Source organism: Martes martes (assembly GCF_963455335.1).
Source record: "Martes martes genome assembly, chromosome: 4".
Lineage (NCBI taxonomy): Eukaryota > Metazoa > Chordata > Mammalia > Carnivora > Mustelidae > Martes > Martes martes.
In genome coordinates, this window is record NC_137891.1 from 96,568,767 (window position 1) to 96,595,127 (window position 26,361).

General features: G+C 35.6%; 1 protein-coding gene across 2 annotated transcripts in view; it reads left to right on the forward strand.

Moving 5' to 3' along the window:
• Positions 1-26,361, forward strand: part of ST7L (suppression of tumorigenicity 7 like) — an 82,482-nt gene that overhangs the window by 15,386 nt on the left and 40,735 nt on the right. For both annotated transcript variants that reach the window (XM_080802369.1, XM_080802370.1), the window contains exons 6-11: positions 1,165-1,243; positions 9,729-9,883; positions 11,347-11,444; positions 11,712-11,826; positions 14,074-14,146; positions 15,470-15,572. In XM_080802369.1, coding sequence (XP_080658495.1) covers positions 1,165-1,243; positions 9,729-9,883; positions 11,347-11,444; positions 11,712-11,826; positions 14,074-14,146; positions 15,470-15,572 — 623 coding nt within the window. The remainder of the gene's footprint in view (positions 1-1,164; positions 1,244-9,728; positions 9,884-11,346; positions 11,445-11,711; positions 11,827-14,073; positions 14,147-15,469; positions 15,573-26,361) is intronic.

Sequence of the window (26,361 nt, forward strand, 5' to 3'; positions counted from 1 at the left end):
TTGCATGTAACTTAATAATTTAAAAGAATTACTTCAATTAATTTTGATATATACGTAATAGGCCAGAATCCCAAATAGCCATTTAAAATATTGATAAAGATTTCATATCCAAATTTGACTTGTAAGTTGAATCATGTAAGTTAAAGGAGAAAACCCCATCATTAAAACTGGCAAGTCTAATATTCTTTATTTTTATGTAATATTTTAATGCTTTAGCAAAACCCTATTCTCTACCTGGTTATTATCAGATGGGTGCTGACTTGAATCAATTTGTCAAGTTCAGGAAGCATTAGTTGTCAGACAGCTGGTGACATGTTCGATATGAGAAATGTATTTTTGTTACACAAGTGAAATATATTGTCTTCTTTTCCAAGCCAAGACTAATATTTTGTTTCCAAAGGAAAACTCAAACATTTTCCACATTATTCTTTCTAGACAGTTGTAGGTTTTGTTCCAAAAGCAACATTCATAGATTCTCTATTTTTCTTATCAAATTTGAAATAGACCAGATAGTTTCATGAATCTACTTTGTTTATTTGTTTGTTTAATTTTTAAGAAACTTAATTTTCATTTTGTTCAGTAATTGGTAGCAAAACTAATATTGTTATTCTAGAGAGGTTTTAATTCAGGCTTTTCTTGAATCTTGGTAGAGACTGACATTTTCCATAAATATACTATATTCTAAATTAATTGCTTTTTCCACCTTTTTGTACGAAATACAAATTCAAACATTCTTCCTGGATTGAATCATTGATTAGACAAATACTTTGTTTTTAAGTGTTTTGTATATTTTTAGCATTTATCGACCCTTTTCAAAGTGATAAAAGGACTAGAATATTTCATATGATTATAATTCGATGTTACCCAATTTTAATATGCATTTAGAAATATATATGTTTATGTATAATAATGGTATAGTTAACTGGATTAAATACCTTATAGTTACTCAAATCAGAGAAAGAATATATTTTTCTTATGTGTGATGCTTCCATTTAATGTAAATTTCTCAAAAGATTATTGTGAGCTGACACCCCAATTTCTTGTTTATGTTTAAGAACATGTTATTTAAATCTTTGTTTACTCTCCTAGCTCATTCTTCATACGTTTTGCATAAGATTATTTATGTTTACCATCTCATCGCTTTTTACAATATTTTTCCTACAGTTATGCAGAAGGCATGGAGGGAAAGAAATCCTCCAGCTCGAATCAAAGCAGCCTATCAAGCTTTAGAATTAAACAATGAGTAAGTGTGAAATATATGGAAAGTAATTTTGTTTTGTAGGAAACTCAGGCAAATGATTTCATGTTATCTTTTGTCTTTTCCTAAGACACTTAGAGTCATTAGCAGTCCCCCCTCCGCTGCTTTTATTTTCGTATACTAGAGACAAATTTTAGTGTTCATGGGCATCTATACTTTGGTTCTGAAATTACAAACTTACCTGTGCTTTTGAATTGAAATTATCCTAGAGATACTTTTTAAAATGGGGAATGCTGATCTAATTGGTGATAATTCTTGATAGTTAAAGAGTACAAAAATACTTATGCCACCTTTTTAAATTTTGTTTTTCATTTAAATCATTCATTCAAAGCATTCATTCAGTCCTGAGAACTTTAGTTGCTAATGGGATTGGAGGCATGTGAAGAGGATTCAAAATAAGCAAAATGTAGTATTTATTTATTTATTTTTAAAAATTGTATTTATTTATTCCATAGGCAGAGATCACAAGTAGGCAGAGAGGCAGGCAGGGGGAGGGGGGAGAAGCAGGCTCCCTGCTGAGCAGAGAGCCCAATGCAGGGCTCGATCCCAGGACCCTGGGATCATGACCTAAACCGAAGGCTTTAACCCACTGAGCCACCCAGGTGTACTTTATTTATTTATTTATTTAAAGATTTTATTTATTTATTTGTCAGAGACAGAGAGAGAGAGCACAAGCAGGCAGAGTGGCAGGCAGAGGCAGAAAGAGAAGCAGGCTCCCCGCTGAGCAGGGATCCCGATGTGGGACTCGATCCCAGGACCCTGGGATCATGCCCTGAGCCGAAGGCAGCCAGTTAACCAACTGAGCCACTCAGGCATCCCAGGGGTATTTATTTTTTATAGCTCTTTATATCAATTCTTTATTTTGAAAAGGCAAAATGTAATATCATGAGTTAGCCTAATATTTAAATGGAATAGATCAATAAGTATTAATCTGATACTAAATAAATGCCAGGAGTAAAAGTATGGCCCTAGTTGGGGTTAATCAGGGAATGCTTCCTGAATGGTATGAATTTAGCATTGTCCCTGGTATCCCTCAACAACCCCACCCCCCAAGATATGTTATCATTATTAAGAAGACCTTCCTAAGGTAGAACAAAAATCAGTGTAGGGAACTCCAAAAGCAGTGAATCAACTTTATTGAAACTCTGGAAACTAATCAAAAGTTTGTAGCATCCTAGAGAATTCTTAATCAATTAAAAAAAAAACAGCTGAATCACTGTAAGTGAGTTTTATGGTGTTTTAACTTACACCGCCCCCTCCTCGCCCATTTCCCACTCCCTTGCTCAGTGGCAGCCTTGAAGACAAAAGTCTGCATTCTGGGTATAGGTTCCTCCTATCAGAGGAAGTGGAATGGCTCTTATTCTTGAAGAATTTTGCTTGTTTATTTTGACCTGTCTGGTTGGCTCTCTGAAGGGTCAGCTCAAAGGTATTGCCTTTATTTGGGTTAATTTGGAACTCTCCCAGCATTGACACAGCTACACTGGGGGGCATTTGTTGAAAACACATAAAGACAAATGCATTAGTCCCTGCTGCCCTGGAGCAAGGGATAACAGCTGGGGCAAATAATAGACAAACCAGAAAGCTTGAGAGGAAAGGCTGGGGAATGAGATGCTTTGGAAAATAAGGACTTTTGAAAAACTCCCACATATTCCTGGGAATCTCAGATGTCCCATACATGCCCAAGTTTGGGCATATGCTCAGAAGTGACTTAAGAAGACCCTAAGCTCTCATGTCTGTCTGAATTTCAGGTTCTGCACAAACAGAAAGTAAAGGCTAAGGCAGGGTTGTAAACTGCCTGGCTGAATGTTGAAGGTGTGCCCCAACACACTCAGAACCAATCTGCAAAGACTTGGCTTTTTTTGTTTTGTTTTTGGTTCCAAGTGTTTAAGGCAAGCTCTATCAAATCACTGGCTGATGAACAGGCTAAAGGAGAGAGGATTCACTGGTATATATGATAATGACTACAAACTTTAGAAAAATAGTTCAGAAAAGTCATTAAACAGCTACAAAAAGCAATAGCAACAAGCCATGGAGAGGAGGGGGAAATCTGATTGCTAGAGTTGCTAGATTATAATCTTCAAAATTTGCGGTTTTAAACAAATTTAAAAAGACACACAAAGAAACAAAATATGCCCCATTCACAGAAAAGAAAGGAAATGAATGGAGACTGTCCTGAAGGAAGGTGTCAAGACTTTGGACTTTCCAGACAAAAACTTTAAATCAAATACTTTAAATATGCTCAAAGAGGTAAAGGAAGCCATGTGCAAAGACCAAATGGAAGTCTTGAGAAGGATATCTTACCACTAGAGGATATCAATAAAGATTTAGAAATTTAAAAAGAAATCTAGGAAAAAAGTTTAGAAAGATCTAGAAATAAAGATCAAGAACTCAGTGAACCTCAAGTAAGATATAATCAAAGAAATCTACAATGAGACACACTATAATCAAGATTTCCAAAACCAAGGACAAGGAGAAATTCCTGAAAGCAGCAAGAGCGTCAGGAATGAAGAATCTTCAGTAAGATAAACAGCTGAGTTCTCATCCAAAACCATAGGAGCCAGAAGGCAGTGGGATAACAAAGTCAAAACTCTTAAAGAAAGAAAACTGTCAACTAAGGATTCTTTTTATTTTATTTTATTTTTTAAGATTTTACTTGTTTAAGAGAGAGTGTGTTTGAGCATGAGCAGGGTGGAGGGGCAGAAGCAGCCTCCCACAGGGAACCCAGTGCAGGGCTCAGTCTCAGGACTCTGGGATAATGACCTAAGCCAAAGGCAGATGCTTAACCAATTGAGCTACCCCGGTGCCTCCACAGCTAAAGATTCTATATCCAACAAACCTATCCTTCAAAAATGAAGGAGAAATTAAGACATTTCCAGATAAACAGAAACAGTTCATTGCTAGCAGATCTATGTTATATATAAAAGGATATGTTATAAATAAAAGGATATATTATAAATAAAAGGATACTAGACAGTCTTGACTCCACACAAAGCAATAAAGAACACCAGTAAAGATAATTACATAAGCAAATATAAAAGTTAATGTATTTTGGGTTTGCAGTTATTTTTTTCAATATGATTCAAAACTGGGGCACCTGGGTGGCTCAGTGGGTTCAGCTCAGGTCATGATCCCAGGGTCCTGGGGTCAAGCTCCACACTGGGATCCCTGCTCAGTGTAGAGCCTATTTCTTCCTTCCCCCCCTACTGTTCCCCCTGCTTGTGTGCTCGTTCTCTCTCTGTCAAATAAATAAAGTCTTTTAAAAAATTCAACAAAATTGATGAACTTCTAGCTAGACTGATCAATTAAAAAAGAGAGAAGACTCAGATTACTGAAACTAGGAATGAAACTGGGAACATTACTACTTAACCTTACAGAAATTTAAAGCAGAACACAGTGTACAATTATATATCTATAAATTAGATAAATAAAAGGGACAAATTTCTAGGAACCAAAACTGATTCAAGAAGAAATAGAAAATCTAAGTAGACTTATAACAAGTGAAGAGATGGAATCAGTAATTTAAAAATTTCCAAAGAAAACCAAAGACTAGATCCCTTCACTGGCAGGTGCTACCAAGAACTAGAAGAAGAATAAACACCAGCCCTTCTTAAATTCTTCAGAGAAATAGAAAGGAAGCGCACCTAGATGGCTCAGTTGGTTGAGCGACTGCCTTCAGCTCAGGTTGTGATTCTGGAGTGCCGGGATCGAGTCCTGCACCGGGCTCCTGACTCCATGGGGAGTCTGCTTCTCCCTCTGGTCTTCTCCCCTCTCATGCTCTCTTTCACTGTCTCTCAAATAAGTAAATAAAATCTTAAGAAAAAAAAAAAAAAAAGGAAATAGAAAGGAAGTAACTCTTCCTAACTCATCCTGTGAAGCCAGTATTATCCCATACCAAAACCAAAGACATCACAAGAAACAAAAATTACAGACTAATATCCATTATGATATAGATGCAAAAATCCTCAACAAAATAGTAGCACAGCAAATCCAGCAGCATATTAAGAGAATTACACACCAGGAACAAGTCGGATTTGTCCCAAAAAGGCAAATGAAAATCAGTCAATGTAAGATGCCACATTAATAAAAAAAAGAGCAAGAACCACATGGTCATTTCTATTGATAGAGAAAAGGTATTTGACAAAATCCTACAGTATTTTCTGATAAAAAAACACTAAGAAATAAAAAAGGAATAGAAGGAAACTTCCTCAAACTGATAAAGAAAAACCCACAGTCTTTCATGTGTAGATATGCAGTTTTTATTTACATATTTACAGATGAAAGACTGAAAGGTTTCTTTCTAAGATCAAGAATAAGACAAGGACATCTTTTCTTGTCCCTTCTATTTAACATTGTACTAGAAGTGCTAGCCAGTAAAATTAGGCAAGAAGAAGGAAGGGAAAATGGCTTCCAAATCAGAAAGGAAAAAGTAAAAACTGTCTTTATGCACAGATTATATGATCTTGTACATACAAAATCTCAATCCACACACAAAAAAACCATTAGAGCTAGCAAAAGAGTTCAACAAATTTATTGTTTATAGGACATATATAAAACAAATAGGAAAATGGCAAAAACAAGTCTTTCCTTATGTCTGTTGTATATCTTTACACTAGCAGTGGACAGTCTGAAAAAGAAATTGTTTTAAAGATTTTATTTATCTGAGAGAGCAAGAGAAAGCATGAGTGGAGGGTGGGGAGAGAGAGAAGCAGGCTCCCCACAGAGCAGGGGGCCCAATGCAGGGCAAGATCCCAGGACCCTGAGATCACAACCTGAGGCAAAGGCAGATGCTTAACCGACTGAGCCACCCAGGCACCCCTGAAAAAGAAATTTAAAAAACAACTCCATTTATAGTAGCATCAAAAATGTTAAAACACTTAAAGATAGATGTAACCAAGGAGTGTAAGACTTGTACACTAAAAATGACAAGATATTGTTGAAAAAGTTAAAGAATACCTAAATAAATGGAAAGACATCCCATGTTTATGAATTGGAATGCTTAATATTGGTAAGATGGCAGCAGTCCTCAAGTTTATTTACAAATTCAATGCAATCCCGATCAAAACTTCATTTGCCATTGTTATGAAATGGACAAGCTGATCCTAAAATTCACGTTGAATTACAAGAGCCCTCAAACAGCCAAAACAACCTTGAAAAAGAACAAAATTGGAGAACTCACTTCCTGATTTCAAAGCTTACTATGAAGCTACAGTAATTAAGTCATAAAGACAGACATCTAGATTGATGGAATCAAGTTGTAAGTTCAGAAATAAACCCATGCATTTATGGTAACTTGATTTTTTTAAAAGATTCATTTATTTATTTTAGAGAGAGAGAGTGAGAGAGTGAGAAGGGTCAGAGGAAGAGACACAGACTCCCACTGAGTGGGGATCCCCAGATGGGGCTCGATCTCACAACCCTGAGATGATGATCTGAGCTGAAATCAAGAGTTGCATGCCCAACCTACTCAGCCATCCAGGAGCCCCTATGGTCAACTGATTTTTGACAAGGGTGCCAAGACCATTCAACGGGGAAAGAATAGTCTTTCCATCAAGTGATGCTGGGCAAATGGATAGTAACATATAAAAGCAACCTTTACCTCACATGATGCACAATTAATTCAAAATTAATCAAAGACCTAAAGTTAAGTGCTAAAACAGAGGAAGAAAACATAGGGGCAGATTTTTATGACTGGATTAGGCAATGGTCTCTTAGATATGACACCAAAAGCAGAAGCAACAACAAAGAGAAAATTAGATAAATTAGACTTAATCAAAATTAAAAGCTTTTGTGCATTGAAGGATACTATCAAGAAAGTGAAAAGGCAACCCACAGAATGAGAGAACATATTTGTAAACCATATTTTATAGGAGTCTTATATCCAGAATATATCAAGGATTCTAATAACTCATTTACAAAATGATAATCCAATTAAAAAAGGAAGAAGGATTTCAACAGACATTTCTTCAAAGAAGAATTCAAACAGACATTTATGTAAATGACCAGTAAGCACATGAAAAGGTTCTCAACATTATTCATAATTAGGGAAATGAAAATGAAAATCACAGTGACATGCCCCTTCATAAGATGGGTATAACAAAAACCTTCAGAAAATACCAAGTGTTTGCAAAATTATGGAGAGATTAGAACCCGCATACATTGCAAGTGGGCATGTAAAATGGTATTGCCACTGTGGAAAACAGTGTGGCAGTTCTCAAAAAGATAAAATTAGAACTATCATATGACCCAGCAGTTCACCCCTACGCATATACTGAAGAGTACTGAAAGCACGTGTTCACAGCTGTATTATAATAGCCCCAAACTAGAACCAACTCAGATATCCATCAGCTGATGATGAAGGGATACACAGAATTGATATATTTACACAGTGGAATGTCAGTCTTAAAAAGGAATGAAATACTGCTCCATGCTACATGAGTGAACTTTGTATATATATTAAAAGTCCCTAAAAAAAAAGTCTCTGAATGACATCCTTTAAAATGTTTAATTTTATTATGTGAATTTTACCTTAATTAAAAAAAAAAACCTTCAGGGAAAAAAAACCAAAACCTTCATAGCAGTGAGAGTCATTCAGTATTCATAAAATTAATTTTAATATTTCAAAATATTAAAAATATTTTTGAACAAATATAGGAAAGCTCTCAGAGGAAAGAACCTCTTTTTATCATATAGCTAAACTGTAATTTAAAATATTTATATTTTGATTCTATTGCATCAATTCATACTCATCTAGATCTTTTAAAAATGTTTTGTTTTTTGTTATTTAAAAACATTTGAATTGTATTTAGAATGGCAGTTTGGAGCCCAGTGTTTAAAGCAGCAATGTATCTAATGTTTCAGAGAAATGTAATATATGTAATGGAGAAATTTCTGTTGATTAGTGAAATTATCAGATAGTTCAATTTAGTGTACTGTTGGAAGGATGCTGAAACGGTCTGATTCACATTTTCTGAATTTAAAAGATCCTCCTTGTCCGCAGTTGTTTGATAGCTACCTTGCCATCATTTTTAAAAAAGGTTTTATTTATTTACTTTAGAGAGAGAGTGAGAATGAGGGGACAGGCAGGCAGAAAGGGGGAGAGAATCCCAAGCAGACTCCATGCTGAGTGTAGAGCCCAGTGCAAGGCTCAGTCTCACAACCCTGAGATCATGACCTCAGCTGGAAACAAGAGCCAGATGCTTAACTAACTGAGCCACTCAGGCACCCCCCTTGCCATTATTTTTGTTTCATGCCTGGTCTTGTACTTTTGCCAACAATTTCTCTTCTCTTGCTTAAACACTGTTCGATAGAAATATAACAAGAACCATATTTGTAACTAAATTTTCTGGTAGCCAGATTTAAAAAGTAAAAAGAAAAAGGTGAAATTAATTTAATGAATATATTTTATTTAGCTATATTGAAAATATTAAAATATTTTAATATACAATTGATATTATTTCTTAAACTATTAAAGTTTTTTTTTACGTTTTTCTAAGTCTTCAAAATCCAGAGTGCACTTTACACTGACATCACATCTCAATTTGGACTAGGCACATTTCAAGTGTTCAATAACTATATGTAGTGAAGGACTTCAGTACTGGACAATGCAGGCTTAGATAATCAGAACTAGAATATAGTCTCCAGAGGAACTACAATATGTCCTTGCTGTTTCTGGGAATGGAAAGGAAATTTTTTGTTTCTCTTTTTTGTCCTCCAAACAAGTTGATTTACCTTATTAGCCAGTCTTTGACATAATTGATAACAAAGAGAAATCTTCCTGTTTTAGTGGGGTGAAGAAAGGGAACTTGGATTGATCCTGGGTGTGATGAGTAAAAGCAGCAGTGTAGGAGGAAAGACTAGAATTCACACCAAGGAAGTTTTGCTGCAATCCAGTTGTGGCTAAGCCCAAGAGAGGATGGGGCAGCACACAGAAAGAAGGCTCAGGATTGGAAAAAAGGGTTAGTCCTGGAATGATATATTTCTAAGTCAAATGTTAAGGACCTAAAGGTCCTTAGGTGGCCATGGGGCTTTATTCTCAATCTTGACCCTCTTCCATACTTGCCCCTGTTAGATGGATATTACAAAGTGTATACTGGCTAAGAGCAGGCATGACCACTAGAATGTATAGTTCCTTGAACTACTTTTTAGGTAGGCTTTATAGATCTTATTTTCTCCCCCCCCCTTTTACAAAAGGAAAATATGAGACAAGCAGTTAGATAATAGACATAGAAGTAAAGCAGATAGAAAATACAGTGAAGAAATGTAAGAAAGGAGAAAAATTGTGGAAACACACCAAAAATATACCAACATGCCCCTAACAAATTAGAATGTCGAGTGAAGTTTTTTTTCCTTCTTCAAGAGATGGAAAATGTAGGTAAAGGTAGGAAAGTGTGATGCAGAACAAAAGACATATCCAGGAGAAAATACTTCTTTACCATTTTACTTAAAATTGCCTTGCTTGCTTTCTTCATAGCTGTGCCACTGCATACGTTCTACTGGCCGAGGAAGAAGCAACAACTATTGTAGATGCTGAGAGGTTATTTAAACAGGCACTCAAGGCAGGAGAAACAATTTACAGGCGGTCACAGCAGTGCCAGCACCGAAGTCCTCAGCATGAAGCTCAACTGCGTAAGCAAATTTGTACTGATTGTTACCTGTCTTTTATTTAGCTCCTGCAGTTGGCTCTTTTATGTGTAAGACACAAAATAACAATGGTAAAAACAACCCTTCATGCTTAGAAGTTAGCTTCTTTTCATAAGAAATAACTAATCTATTTGTAATATCTATAAGCCAACAAGACACACAGGCTTTAGCTAGAGAATGCTTGTGGAAGGGAACAGATGTGCTCTGATTATTGAGAGATGTACTGCTCTGAGATTTAAGGTAATTTATTTCATGTGAGAATTGGATTGGTCATTGGAGAAACACAACTCAAACATACCCAAGATTCAGGAGAGCCTTCTGGTAATGATCAGCAGCTTTATCCTTACCCTTCCCCCAAGCAGTAGCAGAAGTACATCATTTGGTTGTGCCCTTCAGACCATATGTATCTCCACATAGTGCCAGGAAGTGACTGCTTCAGTATAACACCCAGCTCCACATGTGGCATTGATTCTTTCTTTGACTCTTCTCTGTGATATGTTTGAGATTATATGGACCAAACCAACCACGATTCTTTCCACTCTTAAGGTTACTCTCTCAGTTAGGATTGAGATACTTCTACCAAAGATGTTAGAATCTGTAATGCTTCTGCTTCCTGCTATTTTTTGTGGCCAGAGGGTTTTCGTTTAATGATTTTGGCAAATATCGGGCAATAAATTGAAATATGTTTACATAATGCATTATCTGTTGGCAGTTAAGTTCTAAATCTTTTGTTTGTGGAAATTAAAATTTGGATAATATTTTCTCTCCAAACTAAATATTGATGTATACAGTATGTTTCATTAATGTAAGTTGTTATAGCACACAACTGTGGGAATATATAATTTTGCAGTCTGGAACTAATGAGACTACATCTGTGAAAAAGCCATGCCATTTGTCTTTGTATAATCTCAAATATGATTCTGAGATAGTTACAAAAATATTTGTTAGCTCTTTCTAGAAATAGTTTTATAGTTCACTAATTACTAGCTGTTGAGCAAAAGTTCACAGTAACCATAGAAATTTTGTTTTGAACATCTTTTGTCAGTAAAAACAATAGGGAATATTAAAAAAAATTTTATGCAGAAACTCAAAATAATAGGTCAGAATTATTTTTTCCTATTGTATGTATTTCTTTTATGTTAATATTAAAATATACTTGTCAAGTATACACTAATTCATATATAATGTACTCAGGTTACTGTTAGAGGCAAAAGTAATTCTGTATATATGGATTTTAAGCTTTTACTATAAAAAACTTCAAATATATACCTCCATTCAATGTTCATCACCCAAATTTAATAATCTTTAATAGTCTTGCATTCTGAGACAGTTTAATTTTAATTGAAACTTCCAGGATAAGCAAATAATTACTTATAGTTAATGGATGATATGTTAACGAAATAGTAGGTCATAATACAAAGTGATAATTATGTCATTTTTTTAAATAGGAAGAGATACCAATGTACTGGTATATATTAAAAGAAGATTAGCAATGTGTGCAAGAAAATTAGGAAGAATAAGAGAAGCAGTAAAAATAATGAGAGATGTAAGTAAGTTTGATGATTGGATGTTGGTATTTCTTCCTTCAAAAACTGAAAATGTGGTTTAAGCTGCCAGTTATTTTAATGTAAAACCATTGTTTTTTAATTGGTAGCTTTTATAACAAGGTGTTTATTAATATACATATATTTCTAAGGGTTGAGTCTCCACAGTTTTGTTAAGAAACTAAAGAATTTCTGCTTTAATGAATCAGATTCAGCTCTGTTGAGTTCCTTTGCTATAATTTTAACCTTTTTTTCCTTTTAATGTATAGTTGATGAAAGAATTTCCTCCTCTTACCATGTTGAACATCCATGAGAATCTCCTAGAATCACTTCTAGAATTACAGGCCTATGCAGATGTTCAGGCAGTCCTAGCAAAATATGATGGTGAGTGATAAATGACTTAGTTGATAGCATGGTTAAAATATTTTTTTCAATTATGTAATCATAAATGTGATCCTATTCTGGTATTTCTTTGATTTTTCTTTTTACATTCTTTCAAGTCAGTATTTAGAATCCATGGATACAAGTTATAGTAAGTATCTTCTTTATCAGGACTTTTGGGAGCAAAAGTCTACAAGGAAGAAATTTTCTTTAAAAATTTATTCATTTGTCTGTTGAGTGAAGGACTTAGAATACAGTGGTGAACAAGAAGACATGGACTTAGTCCTTGTAGAAATTACAGTTTAGTAAAGGAACATACAGACAAAGACAAATGAACAATAGTTATATTGAAGCATAGTGTGTAAGGTGAGATAATTGGAAAAGTGTGGGGTGCTATGGACATGGGATGGTACCTCATTTGTTTTGGAGTGTGAGAGATAGTTAACAGAAGTTGCTTTATGGTATGTATAAAAAATTCAGAGTAACATTTTTACAATGCTTTTTGGTTACAAAGTATAATTTATTATTTCATATGAGGAGTATAATAATCTTGTGAGATGGTAGGACAAGTTGTTTTACTCTTGTTAGTAAACAAGGAAACTGGAGTTAAAGAAGGTAAGGTCTCCCAGCCAGTCAGTGTGGCAAGCCAACACTTAAATCCAGCTATGCCATTTCTTTGTTTACTAGTCTTCCAATAGTAAGAAGTTGACATATATTGGTTATTTTTATTATTATACTAAACAGTGCCAGTTCAGCACAAATGGAGTTGGGAGAATTTTTTTTTTTTTTAAAGATTTTATTTATTTATTTGTCAGAGAGAGAGAGGGAGAGAGAGCGAACAAGCACAGGCAGGCAGAGTGGCAGGTAGAGGCAGAGGGAGAAGCAGGCTCCCTGCTGAGCAAGGAGCCCGATGCGGGACTCGATCCCAGGACGCTGGGATCATGACCTGAGCCGAAGGCAGCTGCTTAACCAACTGAGCCACCCAGGCGTCCCGAGTTGGGAGAATTTTTAAGAAGCATGCCAGTTCTCCTCATTTTGAGTGAGGCATCAGCTTTTAACCTTAAGATGGAAACATCCTAACTAGCATAATGTTTCTGGTCACATCTTTCACTGTAACATAGCATCTACAGGTCACATATTCATGCTTGTTCTGTTGTCAGTTCCTAGCCATTAGTTTGGGAATCCCCATGATTTGGAAAGTTTGAAATGTGTCACACTTGGAAAGAGAAGTTTATTTTTTGAAACATCTGGAATTTTTACAAGTGCTTCACGATAGTGTAGGCTCATGGAGAAATTTGTGAGAAATTCTTTCCATATGTAACTTATCGGGTGTGTGCCCTGCTTATGATACAGTGAACAAGCTTAGGAGCCAAATACAAAAAAATCAGATAGGATCTGATTTATTTAAAATAAAGTAAAACTAACAACTTAGCTATGCTTCTGTGTTTTCAGTTGTTTTTATGATTCCCCAGGTTTTACCATTCTAGAATCCTGTAGAAGCTAAAAGCAAATTTATTTCTTTAGTTCTCAATTTGCTGGTATAACTCTGGGATCTAAAACTTCAAGAGAGTCCACTAATACTATTCTCCTGATAACATTATTTTGGGCATTCTTTAAGAAAGGATTGGTACAATTAATTATATTTCCTGATTATTTTATTTTCTAAAAAAATCCTTTAAAACAATGTAGAAAATCAAAAACACTGGAAGAAGAAAAAAATTAGAATCACCTGTTGTATTACCTGCATTTAACTCCTGTTAAATATTTTTTTTTTTTTGAATCTTGGTTTTTCTCTGTGAATAGGTGGAGTTTTCAATAGTTCTAGATCTATATGTCTTTTTCCCTGAATACTGTTATTGTTAACAGATTATTATAAACATTTGTTGAGTACTTTTCATTGTTGTTCCGAGGACTTTCATAGACATAATTTAATTATAATTTAATATATAATTATACAGATATAATTATATTTATAATTATAATATAATTTTCTCTGCTAGAAAAGTATTATTTCTTTATTTTGAGAAGAAAAAAACGGACATTAAACGTAAAAGAAGTTGCTGCTAGTTCAGGGATGCATAGCTAGTAAATACTAGAATCAGGATTAAAACTCAGCTCTTCCAACTACATGCCTACCTGTTTCTACTACTATAGTGTATCTGTTGAATTTGTACCAGGAATTATTCTTATTAAAAATTGTCTTAAGAAACTTTTTGTGATTCTTACCTAAGTTGAAAATTACAATTACAGATATAAGCCTTCCAAAGTCAGCGGCAATCTGTTACACAGCAGCACTATTGAAGACAAGGACTGTTTCAGATAAGTAAGTATTGAAAACTACAGTAATTTAGACTACTAAACTCAATACAGGTTTCCCCTGCTATCTGAAAGTTCACTTTATGCCATTTCACTTTTACAGGACCCCTACACTAATACCTGTGTTTGCTAACCAAAAGAAATCTGAACAGGATGCTCACATTTATGAAATGGTAATTGCTTCTTCCCTTTATGCCATTCTAGGAATGGCATAGGAAAGGTTTCTTAGAAACGCTCTACTTGCAGATCACAGGGGAAACATGTATTGTGTTTTTCACCACTGACTTTAAATAATGCTTTTTTCTCCCTATTTCCTTTTGAATAACCCTTGATCTGATGGGACTTTGAGGCTTCTTAACAGTGTAGTGGAAAGAGCACAGTTGTTGTTGTTTTTTTTTTTTTTAAGATTTTATTCATTTATTTGACAGAGATCACAAGTAAGCAGGGAGGCAGGCAGAGAGAGGAGGAAGCAGGCTCCCCACTAAGCAGAGAGCCTGACGCGGGCCTTCATCCCAGGACCCGAGATCATGACCTGAGCCGAAGGCAGGGGCTTTAACCCACTGAGCCACCCAGGCGTCCCGAGAGCACAGTTTTTAGAGCTAAATAAACCTGGATTCCAATTCAAAATCTCCTGCATACCAGCTGTGGACCTTTGGGCATGTTGATCAGTTTGAGTCTCTTCCTCTCTGTAAAATGAGAATAATAATACCATAGCATGGTTGTGTGAGGATTGTGTGTGTTAAAATGCTTAAAACAATGCTAGAAAGTACATGGAGTACATAGTAGCTATCATGATAATGATAAGGTGTATGTATGGTAGGGAAATAGTTTCATGCTGTCCTGAGATTAAAATTCTGAGTTATTCTGTTTCCCTTGTCTTTTTGGCTGTCCTTAATGAATTTCTCTTTATTCCACAGATAAGATTTTCAGAAACCAAATGGCAACCATTTTCTTTCACCTTAGATTACTATGCCTCCATACGAATTAGAAGGGAATATTCACAGTCTGTTTCCTCTCGGTGAAAATTTGATAAGAATGTACTTCTATTTCATTACAGTCTCTGGATGTCCCTATGTAGCATTTCTTATTTTATCAACTTTCCCATAATATGCCAGTGGACTTCTCCTGAAGGCTTTCATTACCTAAATTTGAAGATTTCCATTTTTTACGTTGCCCTTCTTTATATGTTCAACCAAGGGCGTTACTTTCATGTTTACTATTTGGTTTTGGCTTTGGCTATCAACCAGAAACCCCTGCTTCAGGAAGTTAGATTATGATCAAAATCCATGGATTTTTATATTCATTTCTTCATTTTGTGGTTTTCTTACAGATTCTCTCCCGAAACAGCTTCCAGAAGAGGGCTAAGCACAGCAGAAATTAATGCTGTGGAAGCAATTCATAGAGCTGTGGAATTTAATCCTCATGTTCCAAAAGTGAGAAATTTTATGATGAAAATGCTACCTTTATTTGAGTTTATCAAATTCATGAAAGTATGTAGACCAAAGTTTGGGTCTCCACAATTTGAGTCAGAATTATTTTAGTCTGTTACATATTTCTTTAAAGATTCATTTACTTATTTGAGAGAGAGAGAACGTGCATGAGCATACACATTAGAGGGAGTGTCAGAGGAAGAGAGAGAGCCCCAAGCCGACTCTGCACTGAACACGGAACCTGAGGCAGGGCTTGTTCTCATGACCCTGAGATCACAACCTGAGCTGAAATCAAAAGTTGGATGCTCAACCGACAGTACGACCCAGGCATCCCAAGTCTATTATTTGATACTTACTGACTGTAAAGTGGATCTTAAAGGCATTCAGTGAGGTGAATAGGAGCAGTAGTTCACTGTAGGCTTTATAATTGCTGTCAAAATAAAATTTGGAATGTGTTCATTTAGCGGTTCCTTTTACTTTAGTTACAGAGAAGAAATAAAATGGCATGGTCTTAATAGAAGATCATCCATTTTTCAGATCATTACATCAAATTTCCTGTTACTATAAAGGCTTTCTATATCTAGACAGATGCTTGGGTTTGAAACTAGGGCTAGATAGACAAAGACTGAAGACAAATAGATTAAAATAATCAATGATAGAAAACAGATGTGGAAGTTCACAGAAACACTGCCAAGTTGATGTTTATTTAGTCCCAGATGAAACTATACCCATCTCATTTGTCTTTATATTGTACACATTGCAGACCACAGATTATTGGTTAATCTTTGTGTCTTGTCACCCAAGATTAAGTTTTGGGTTTTTCAAAGTAATGCTCCCTGTTAGAAAGTATAGAATCTTCAGAAATAGGTGCCTTTATTACTAAATGTAATATAACTATTGATTCCAGTGTAATGTGTGTTAATGGAGTTTGGAAGCAAGTAAATATGAAAGAGATTAACCTCTAAAAGATAATCTCGAAAAAGTGGAAGTTGTAAGTCTGTTAGTACTCTAACAGTATAGATAGAATCAAGAAAATTACTGCAATCTAAAGATGACAGTCAACAAATATTCATACCATTCTCTTACTAAGTGGCACCAGTTCCATAAATTTAAATAATTTTATTATGAATTATATTACATGTATAGCAAAGTATAAAAAGCATCTTAGTGATTTATTATAAAGCAAATGAGTGGAAACTACCACTGAGGTCAAGAAACAACACTGTTAGTCCCCAGAAGCCCATCTTCCTGCCCTTTCCCAGTTACACCTTTTTCCTCCTGCCAAAAGGTAATCACTATTCTGACATTAACTATGTTCACTTTCTTTTTTTCCTATATTTTTGGTCTATACTTTTCATTGTTGGCTTTATAAGATAAGTTAAGGAGGGGTTTTTCCCTTTTTAAATTCTCTGGAATAATTTGTGTAAAATCAGAATTATTTCTGCCTTGAATGACCAGTAGAATTTGCTGATAAAGCTATCTGATTCTGCAGTTTTCTCTTCTTTCTTTATCGATTTTTTGTTTTTTTAAGTAATCTCTACACCCAGTGTGGGCTCAAACTTAGAACCTTAAGATCAAGAGTCACATGCTCTACCCACTGAGCTAGCCAGGCACCCCTGATTCTGTGTTTCTTTGTGAAAAGTATTTTCACTACAAATTTCTTTTTTTTTTAGTTTAATAGGTTAATTACAAGTTTAGTTTCTTTAGCCATTCCATAACTCTTCAAATTTCTTCTTGTGTTGGTTTTTGTGAAGTAACATTTTCTAGGAATTTATTTCATCAAAATTTTGAAATTTATTGGCACAAAGATTTCATAAAATCCTTTTCTTATCTTATTAATGTTTGCAGGATCAGTTGTGATATTCACTGTTTAGATCCTAACACTAGTTATTTTTTTAATTTTCCTTACCAGATTCCCCAAAAATCTAGCGGTTTTATTAGTCTTTGCAAAGAACCCAGTTCTGGCTTTGTCAATCCACTCTACTATTTGTTTCCTGGTTCATTCATTTCTGCTCTTTATGGCCTTTCTTCAACTTTCTTTGGCTCTATTTTATTATTTTTTTATTTCCTGTATCTTTTTGTATAGGTACTTAAATTAACACATTATTTGTCTGCCTTTCTTCTTTCTAATATAGTTGTTCAAGTCTGTAAACCTCTAAGTACAGTGTTAATTGCATTAGATAGCAATATTTCTTGTTTAATTTAATTCAACATATTTTCTAATTTCCATCTTGATTTCCTCTTTGATTTAGAGATACATTTATTCCATTTAGCTATTTCTTAATTTCCAAGCATGCGGAGATTATCTTTTTTTTTTTTTTTAAAGATTTTATTTATTTATTTGACAGAGTTCACAAGTAGGCAGAGAGGCAGGCAGAGAGAGAGGAGAAAGCAGGCTCTCCACGGAGCAGAGAGCCTGACGCGGGGCTCGATCCCAGGACCCTGGGATCATGACCTGAGCCGAAGGCAGAGGCTTTAACCCACTGAGCCACCCAGGCGCCCCACGGAGATTATCTTTTTATCAGTGATTTCTGCATAATTGCATTATGGCCAGAGAACATACTCTGTGTGATTTCACTCCTTTGAAACATTTTTCAATTCTTGAATTTTTGTTTATTTTTCACATCTCCTGTGTTATTTATAGTTTGTAATTCTCTGCCAAAATTTAAAGTACACTCTTTTATGTCTTTGAAAATAGTTTCAAGTAATTATCTTAAAGTCTTTCTCTGATAATCCACGTATCTGGAACTTCTATGTCTGTTTCCATAATGTGTTTTTTTTCTCCTACATTTTTTCTTCTTGTCTTCTCTTCTTTCTCTTATGCCTGATTTTCTTTGACTACGTACCCGCTATTTTATTGGAAAAAATTGTGGAAATAACTTGGAACCTCAGATAATAGTATCTTCTTTCGGAGAGGATTTTCTTTGCTCTTAGATGCTTAGAAGAAGCAACCAGCAACACAGAATCACCTTAATTCAATTTGAGGGATTGATATTTTCTGATCTCCCCAGATGACTAGAAATTGGGCTAAAATCTGTGAAAGTTTGGTTTTTATTTCTGGCTTACCCTTATGCCGAGGATGCAGCCTTTCTGGGTCTCAACTCAATCCTGAGGATTTTACCAAGGTTCTTGGCGCTTAACACACCGTGAACTCCTGACTTTTGTTCCTTTAGTCTTATAAAACTGGCAAGAAGGTTGAACAGTTTCTTAGCCATCTTGTCCAGAATTGGCAAATGTCTCTATGGTATTAGAAGCCCCAAATGTGGCTTACTTCTCTTATTGCTGCCTTCTTTGGAATGTTTGTTAATTCTCTGATGTATTTGATTAGGTTTTTAAAAATATTTTGTTGTCTGAGAAGGTTGATGTGAATTGTCCAGTCTTCAATTACTGGAAGCAGAGGTTTGAAAATCCTTCTATATGAAATGCTCTGCTCTCTCATGCTGCAGAGTGGTTAAGAGAAAGGATTCTGTGGCTACACTGCCTAGGTTTGAATTCTGGCTCCACTACTTCCTAGCTGTATGACCTTGGACAAGTTCTCTGGACTTGAGTGACCTCATGTGTAAAATGGGGGTAATATCCCTTATCCCTTAGAGTTGTTACTAAGATTAAATGAGTTTGTATCTTTAAAGTGCTTAGAAGAATGCCTGACACACAATAAACATTTCAGAAGTGATTTTTATTATTATTATTCAGGATGGGATAGAAATCTATTCCCTGTGAGAGGATAAGCAGCAGTTATTAATTGGAACTATTCAAATTAAATTCGTTGCTAAGGTGTCTAAAATTTTTATTTAATTCCCACTGAAAATAACAAAATCTGCACCCTATAGTTGCGGACTTGTTTTCTGCTTCAAAAATGCTTTCATGCAAAATATATTCTAAGCAGTAACAATTCTTTTTTTTTTTTTTTTAAGATTTTGTTAATTTATTTGACAGAGAGAGAGAGAGAAAACAAGCGGGGGAGCAGCAGTGGGAGAGGGAGAAGTAGGGTCCCTGCTGAGCAGGAAGCCCAATATGGGGCTCGATCCCAGGACCCCGGGATCATGACCTGAGCCAAAGGCAGTCACTTAACCACTGAGCCACCCAGGTACCCCAGCAGTAACAATTCTGATAATGTGCATTGTGCATCGGTCTTCAAAACTACTGCTGGAAGCACTTGGGTGGAGGGAGGATGGTAGAAATTCCAGACATTGCCTTAATTAAATTAAATTGTTGGATAGATAAAATATATAAATCTCCAGATTGAATCTGCTCTAGATAATCTGTAATGCTTTTAGGGATTTTTTAAAAATTTAAACACACACGAGAAGTTAAAGAAGACCCAAATAAATGGAGATATATGTATCATGTATGTGGATTAGAAGAGTCAGTATTGTTAAGACCACAGTTCTCCCCAAACTGATCTGAGATTCAGTCTAATTCCTATTAAAATCCTATTAGGCTTGTTTGTAGAAATTATAAGCTCATCCTAAAATTGATAGGAAAATGCAGAGGACATAGAATAGCCAAAACAATTTTGAGAAAGAAGAACAAAATTAGAAGTTACCTAGCTTTCCCAGGCACCTGGGTGGCTCAGTGGGTTAAATCCTCTGCCTTCGGCTCAGGTCATGATCCCAGGGTCCTGGGATCAAGCCCCGCACCGGGCTCTCTGCTCAGCAGGGAGCCTGCTTCCTCCTCTCTCTCTGCCTGCTGCTCTGCCTACTTGTGATCTCTCTCTCTGTCAAATAAATAAATAAATAAAATTAAAAAAAAAAAAAGTTACCTAGCTTTCCCAATTTCAATGCCTTTCTAAACTACAGAAGTTAAAATAATGTCAATAATATATATTAAAAATATAGATCAATAGAAGACAATAAAGAATCCTGATATAAACTCACCTAGTGATGATCAGTCGATTTTCAACAAGAGTTCCAAGGCAATTCAATGGGAAAGTATAGTCTTTTTTATGGGGCTGGAAAAAAGTGGTGCTGGAACAATCAGGTATCTATATGGAAAAGAAGGAAAAAAGAAAAAGAAAAAAGAATTGAGACCCTTCCTTCACACCATGTACAAAAATGAACTCACTATGGAACATAGATCTAAATGTAAGAGGTAAAATTGTACAACTGAGAGAAGGAAACAGAAGAAGATCTTTGTGTCCTCAGGTTAGGCAAAGATTTCTTCAAAAGCATGATCCATTAAAAAAAAATGGATGAATTGGACTCCTTAAAGCATTTGCTCCTTAAAAGACATCATTAAGAAAATGGAAAACCAAAGTCTAGGGAAAAATATTTGGAAGTCATATACTGTTAAATTCCATATCCAGAACTTACAAAGAACTCTTTCAACTCAATAATAAGAGGACAAATAAATTAATTAAAAAGTAATTAGTAGGGGCGCCTGGGTGGCTCAGCGGGTTAAAGCCTCTGCCTTCGGCTCAGGTCATGATCCCAGGGTCCTGGGATTGAGCCCCGCATCGGGCTCTCTGCTCAGCAGGGAGCCTGCTTCTTCCTCTCTCTCTGCCTGCCTCTCTGCCTACTTGTGATTTCTGTCTGTCAAATAAATAAAAATAATAAAAATCTATAGTGATTTAAAAAAAAAAGTAATTAGTAAAGGATTGAATAGTCACTTCACCAAAGAAGATATATGAATAGGTAATAAGCACATGAAAAGATAGCATCATTGGTCATTGGGGAAATACAAATTAAAAGCACAATATGATACTGCGTTATGCCACTCAAATGGCTATACTCACAAAGACTGACAAAATCAAGTGTTGGCAAGAATGTGGAGAAAATGCATATATTGCTGCTGGGCATATAAAATAGTATAGCTGCTTTGGAAACAGTTTTGCAGTTAAACATATGCTTGCCATATGACCCATCAATTTCAGTCCTAGATACCTACCCAAGAGCAATAAAAACATATGTCCATACGGAGATTTGTATGCAAGTGTTCATAATAGTATTATTCACAATAGCCAAAAACTTGGAAACAGGTGAGTGAACTAAAAAGGAACAAGCTATAAGTACTTGTAACAACATAGATGGACCTCAAATACTTTATGCTGAGTGAAAGAAACCAGACACAAAAGACAACATATTATATGATTTCATTAATATGAAATTTCTTGAGCAGGGAAAACTATAGACGTAAAAAACAGATCAGTGGTTCCCTGGAGCTGGGGGTGGGAGTATTGACTGACTGCAGACTGACATGAGGGAACTTTTTGTGGTGATGGTTGCACAACTGTATAGATTCACTAAAAATCATTGAACCGAATACTTAACAATGGTGAATTTTGTGATATGAAGTACATATATCAGTAAAAATATAATATATAATTTAATATAAGTACATATTTAACTGGCATATAATATGCATATACTTTAACATTTTTACATCATTTCTATTTGTAGGTAGAAGTTTAAGTATTTTCCCTCCAACTGAACATCAAAGCCAGTTGACAGTTCAACTCTATCAAAATATCCAGCTAGGTAGAATGGTGCTATAAGCCTTGCAGTATAGTTTGTGGATACACACTTTAGGCTGGGTATTTTCAAACAGGATAACTAGTAAGGTATTTTGGAGAAATTTTAAGCTCCAACAACTTGGATAATATCCCACCTAAGTAACATTGGTGTTACATGAACTGGGAGAACTCTGGTCTGTAAGACTATTTTTGCTAGGGTTTTACAAGTGATGAAGAATGTACTGATTCAGATCCCCCTCCACCAGTGATGTTCTCTGTCCCTGCCTTTCAGCTGGAGCCAAGCAAACATGAAGGGCTTTAGGAGTTTTCTTCCTCAAACTTCAACTGTGGGTTGTGATAACTTATTTAACCTAACGGACAGTGGCCTTTGCATACATACGTGCATACACACATACATAAATTTAACCATTTATTCTTACAAATTTATTAAGCAAATTTGTCAAATGTTATATGATTCTTACCAGTAAAATGACAAAGGATAAAACTGTTTTAGCAGGAAATATTTTTTGGCAACTTTCCACATAACTACAACAGAAATGGCTGCAGGTCTAGAGCAGTGCAATTTGTTAAAGCTGGAAACTATTAGAAGCACAATAGAGAAAGATCACATAAATCTCTTCAGGCTATGAATTTGCTTTAGATATTTCATTAATATTGATTGTACAGATTTTTTTAATCTACTGAATGAGTTTCAGTGTACAGTAACTATGATAGTAATAGCAAAAAATTAGAACAGCATGTTTTCATGGGTTTTGACTTGTTCTTCATTACCTAGCTATGGCTTTGGTTCAAAATTTTTTTAGTCACCAGACAAGAAAAAGATTGTGCATCTTTCAGCCACTATAGAAATAAGTTCTTTTATAAGAGTAGAATATGTTTCATACCTTCTAAGTATTCATAGCACCCTGTTTCAGTCATTCTAGTGTCTCATATCCTTTATTATCCAACCATCAAAAGTTTTATAGAACTTATCTTTTTTTAAAGATTTTATTTATGTATTTGAGAGAGAGAGAGTGAGAGAGAGTATGAGAGGGGAGAAGGTCAGAGGGAGAAGCACACTCCCCATGGACCAGGGAGCCTGAGGTGGGACTCGATCCCGGGACTCCAGGATCATGACCTGAGCCGAAGGCAGTTGCCCAACCAACTGGGCCACCCGGGTGCCTGAAGTTTTCTTTTTTTATTATTTGAGATAATTCACATGCCATAAAATTCAACCTTTTAAAAAGTACACAATTCCATGGTTTTTAGTATATTCATAAGTCTCTACAGTCATCACTATCTAATACTAGAACATTTTCATTGTCCCAGTCTGAAACCCTGTACCTATTAATAGTCACTCCCCATTCTTTTCTTCCCTAATCTCTGGCATCCACTAATCTACTTTCTGTCTCTGTGGATTTGGAATCATAGAATATGTGGCCTTTTCTGTCTGACTTGTTTCAGTTAGGATAATGTGGCATTATCAATACTTCATTCCTTTTTATGGCTGAGTAATATTTCATTGTATGAATATACTACATTTTGTTTATTCATCAGTTGATGGCCATTTGGGTTGGTCCCACTCACTCTTTGGCTATTTTGAATAATGCTGCAATTAATATTCATGTGCACATTTTTGTGTGAACATGCAGTTTCACTTCTTGGCTATAAACCTAGGAGCAGAATTGTTGGATCATATGGTAATTCCATGTTTAACTTTTTTTTTTAAGATTTTATTTATTTGACAGAGATCACAAGTAGACAGAGGCAGGCAGAGAGAGCAGGGGAAACAGGCTCCCTGCTGAGCAGAGAGCCTGATTCGGGGCTTGATCCCAGGACTCTGAGACCATGACCTGAGCTGAAGGCAGAGGCTTAACCCACACAGCCACCCAGGCGCGCCCCCCGCCCCCGCCAATGTTTAATTTTTTGAAAGACTTCCAAACTGTTTTCCAAAGTGGCTGTGCTGTTATGTGTGAGGGTTTCAACTTCTGTACACCCATGACAACACTTGGTACTGTTTGTCTTTTCATTATAGTTATTCTAGTTGTTGTGAACAGTGTCTCGTGATTTTGGTTTGCATTTCCTTAATGACTAATGATGTCAAACATCTATCTTTTAATGTGCTTTTGGCCATTTGTATAACTTCTTTTGATAAATGCTTATTCAAATTCTTTGAACACTTTTAAATTTGTCTTTTTATCATAGAAGGTATTCTTTAACATTATTCTTACGGTAAGCTATTTATACTCTTGATTAATATGGTCCAAAACCATTGTGAATCTCCATAGTTGAAAATACCACTGTAATATAACTTCACCCTTGAAATGTAAACATGAGGATAGATCATGAACCTTGCTTAGATGTGAATGCTGAAGAGTCAGGATTTTTCTTTACATAATTAATTTCAACTAAATTCAAACTAATTTGAATTAGTTAATATCCTGAAGACAATATATTTGAGTCTGGCAAGAGAAGCTCTTGAGGGAATAAAGTAGAACATTTAAAAACAAAATAACAACTTGAGAATATGGTATCTGTAGCTTTTAAAAATTATTATTTATTTTACAAAAAAAAAAAAAAAGCTGTTTTGTGTTGCCAAGAAACCAGACCATGCCTGGAGGTTTCTTTAAAGTGTAAGGGGGATTTTAAAAATAAATTGATACGGAAAGGGAAAAATCCATTCTGATTGATCAAGGAATTGAAGCATGTAGGATGTTCTGAGTCCCATCCACTAACAGAAGATACCAGCTCTTTAGCATCAAGCTTACGTTTAATTGGCCAAACTACCTATATTATAGTAGCATATATGAAGGATAAAAGAGGGAAACACGCACTTGATTGAGACTTAGTGGCATGGCAGGAATCAAAGGAGAAATGGGAAGTGGTGTTGAAGTCTCTGACCCAAACTTAGGGCACAGAAAGGCACTTTGCCTTTCTGTTGTATTACACTGTGGCCTAGGTGGAAGAATGGATATATAAAATGCTTATCTCTTGAGGTACTGCTCTGTAGGATGATGTGGAAAGGAGTTTTCCTGTGGCAGATGCCCCCTCTAATCTCCCTTACTTTTCTTTTCAATATAAGATCATTTTCACTTTGCTCCTGAGGCTACCATGAGTATTATGTTCTCTTTCAATTTTTTCATATGGCAATTCTGTTTACTTTCTGGGAACAGTCTTTAGTCTCCCCCCTTAATGCACATCCATGTGGACTCTTTGCATTCAGCCTGCCTGTCCAATCTCATAGAATGTGCACTGAGAAAACTAATTGCAGAGATAAATTGGTTCTTGATGTGCATGACTGATCAAGAGCAAAGTACCTTAATTTCAGATGCCTTCAGAGAGCTTTTTCTTTAACCTCTCCTTTTAAGAGGAAGATTATAAAGTATTATCATTACTTCGGGTCAGAATTATATTGCTTTTGGTCAAAAGCTGTTTTAAGATTTACAAAGTAATAGAAACAAGCAATCTAAAGATAAATTATGAAGATCAAAGCAATTCAAAATTAAAGTGAATCTGAGTGTAAGCATAGGTATGGCTTTAGAGTAAAAAAGACCTCAGACCATACATTATTTGTCTTTTTTTAACTATAACTTCTAAAATAGCTTCAATTTTTTTTTAATTTTTAGGGAAAAGACTTGAGTAGTCATTTGAGTATGTTGTCCATAGTTGGATACAAATTGTTCCAACAATTTCAGTTCTGTTCCAGATATAACAGTAGAGTGATTTGGAGGTAATACGGAAGGAAGGTCCTACAGCATATACTAGGTACCAGCCTTGGTTTATATCTTCAACTGTATTTTATTTGCTGATAATTTCCAAACCTGTATGTTTTAACTCTGGCTTCCTCCCTTGTCTATAGACTTGTATTTTTATCTACTTGTGGAAATTTTACCTGGTTATCTGTTAGGTACCTCAGCCGCTTCAGTGTGTCTCAAACTGAAATTTTTAATTAATTATTTAATTAAGTAATTTTTATTTATTTGACAGAGAGAGACACAGCAAGAGAGGGAACACCAGCAGGGAGAGTGGGAGAGGGAGAAGCAGGCTTCCCGCGGGGTAGGGAGCCTGAAGCAGGGCTCGATCCCTGGACCCTAAGATCATGACCTGAGCTGAAAGCAGATGCCCAACAACTGAGCCACCCAGGTGCCCCTCAAACTGAATATTTTAAAAATATTTTATTTAGGGATGCCTGGGTGGCTCAGTTGGTTAAGCAGCTGCCTTCGGCTCAGGTCATGATCCCAGCGTCCTGGGATCGAGTCCCGCATCGGGCTCCTTGCTCGGCAGGGAGCCTGCTTCTCCCTCTGCCTGCCACTCTGTCTGCTTGTGCTCACTCTTGCTCCT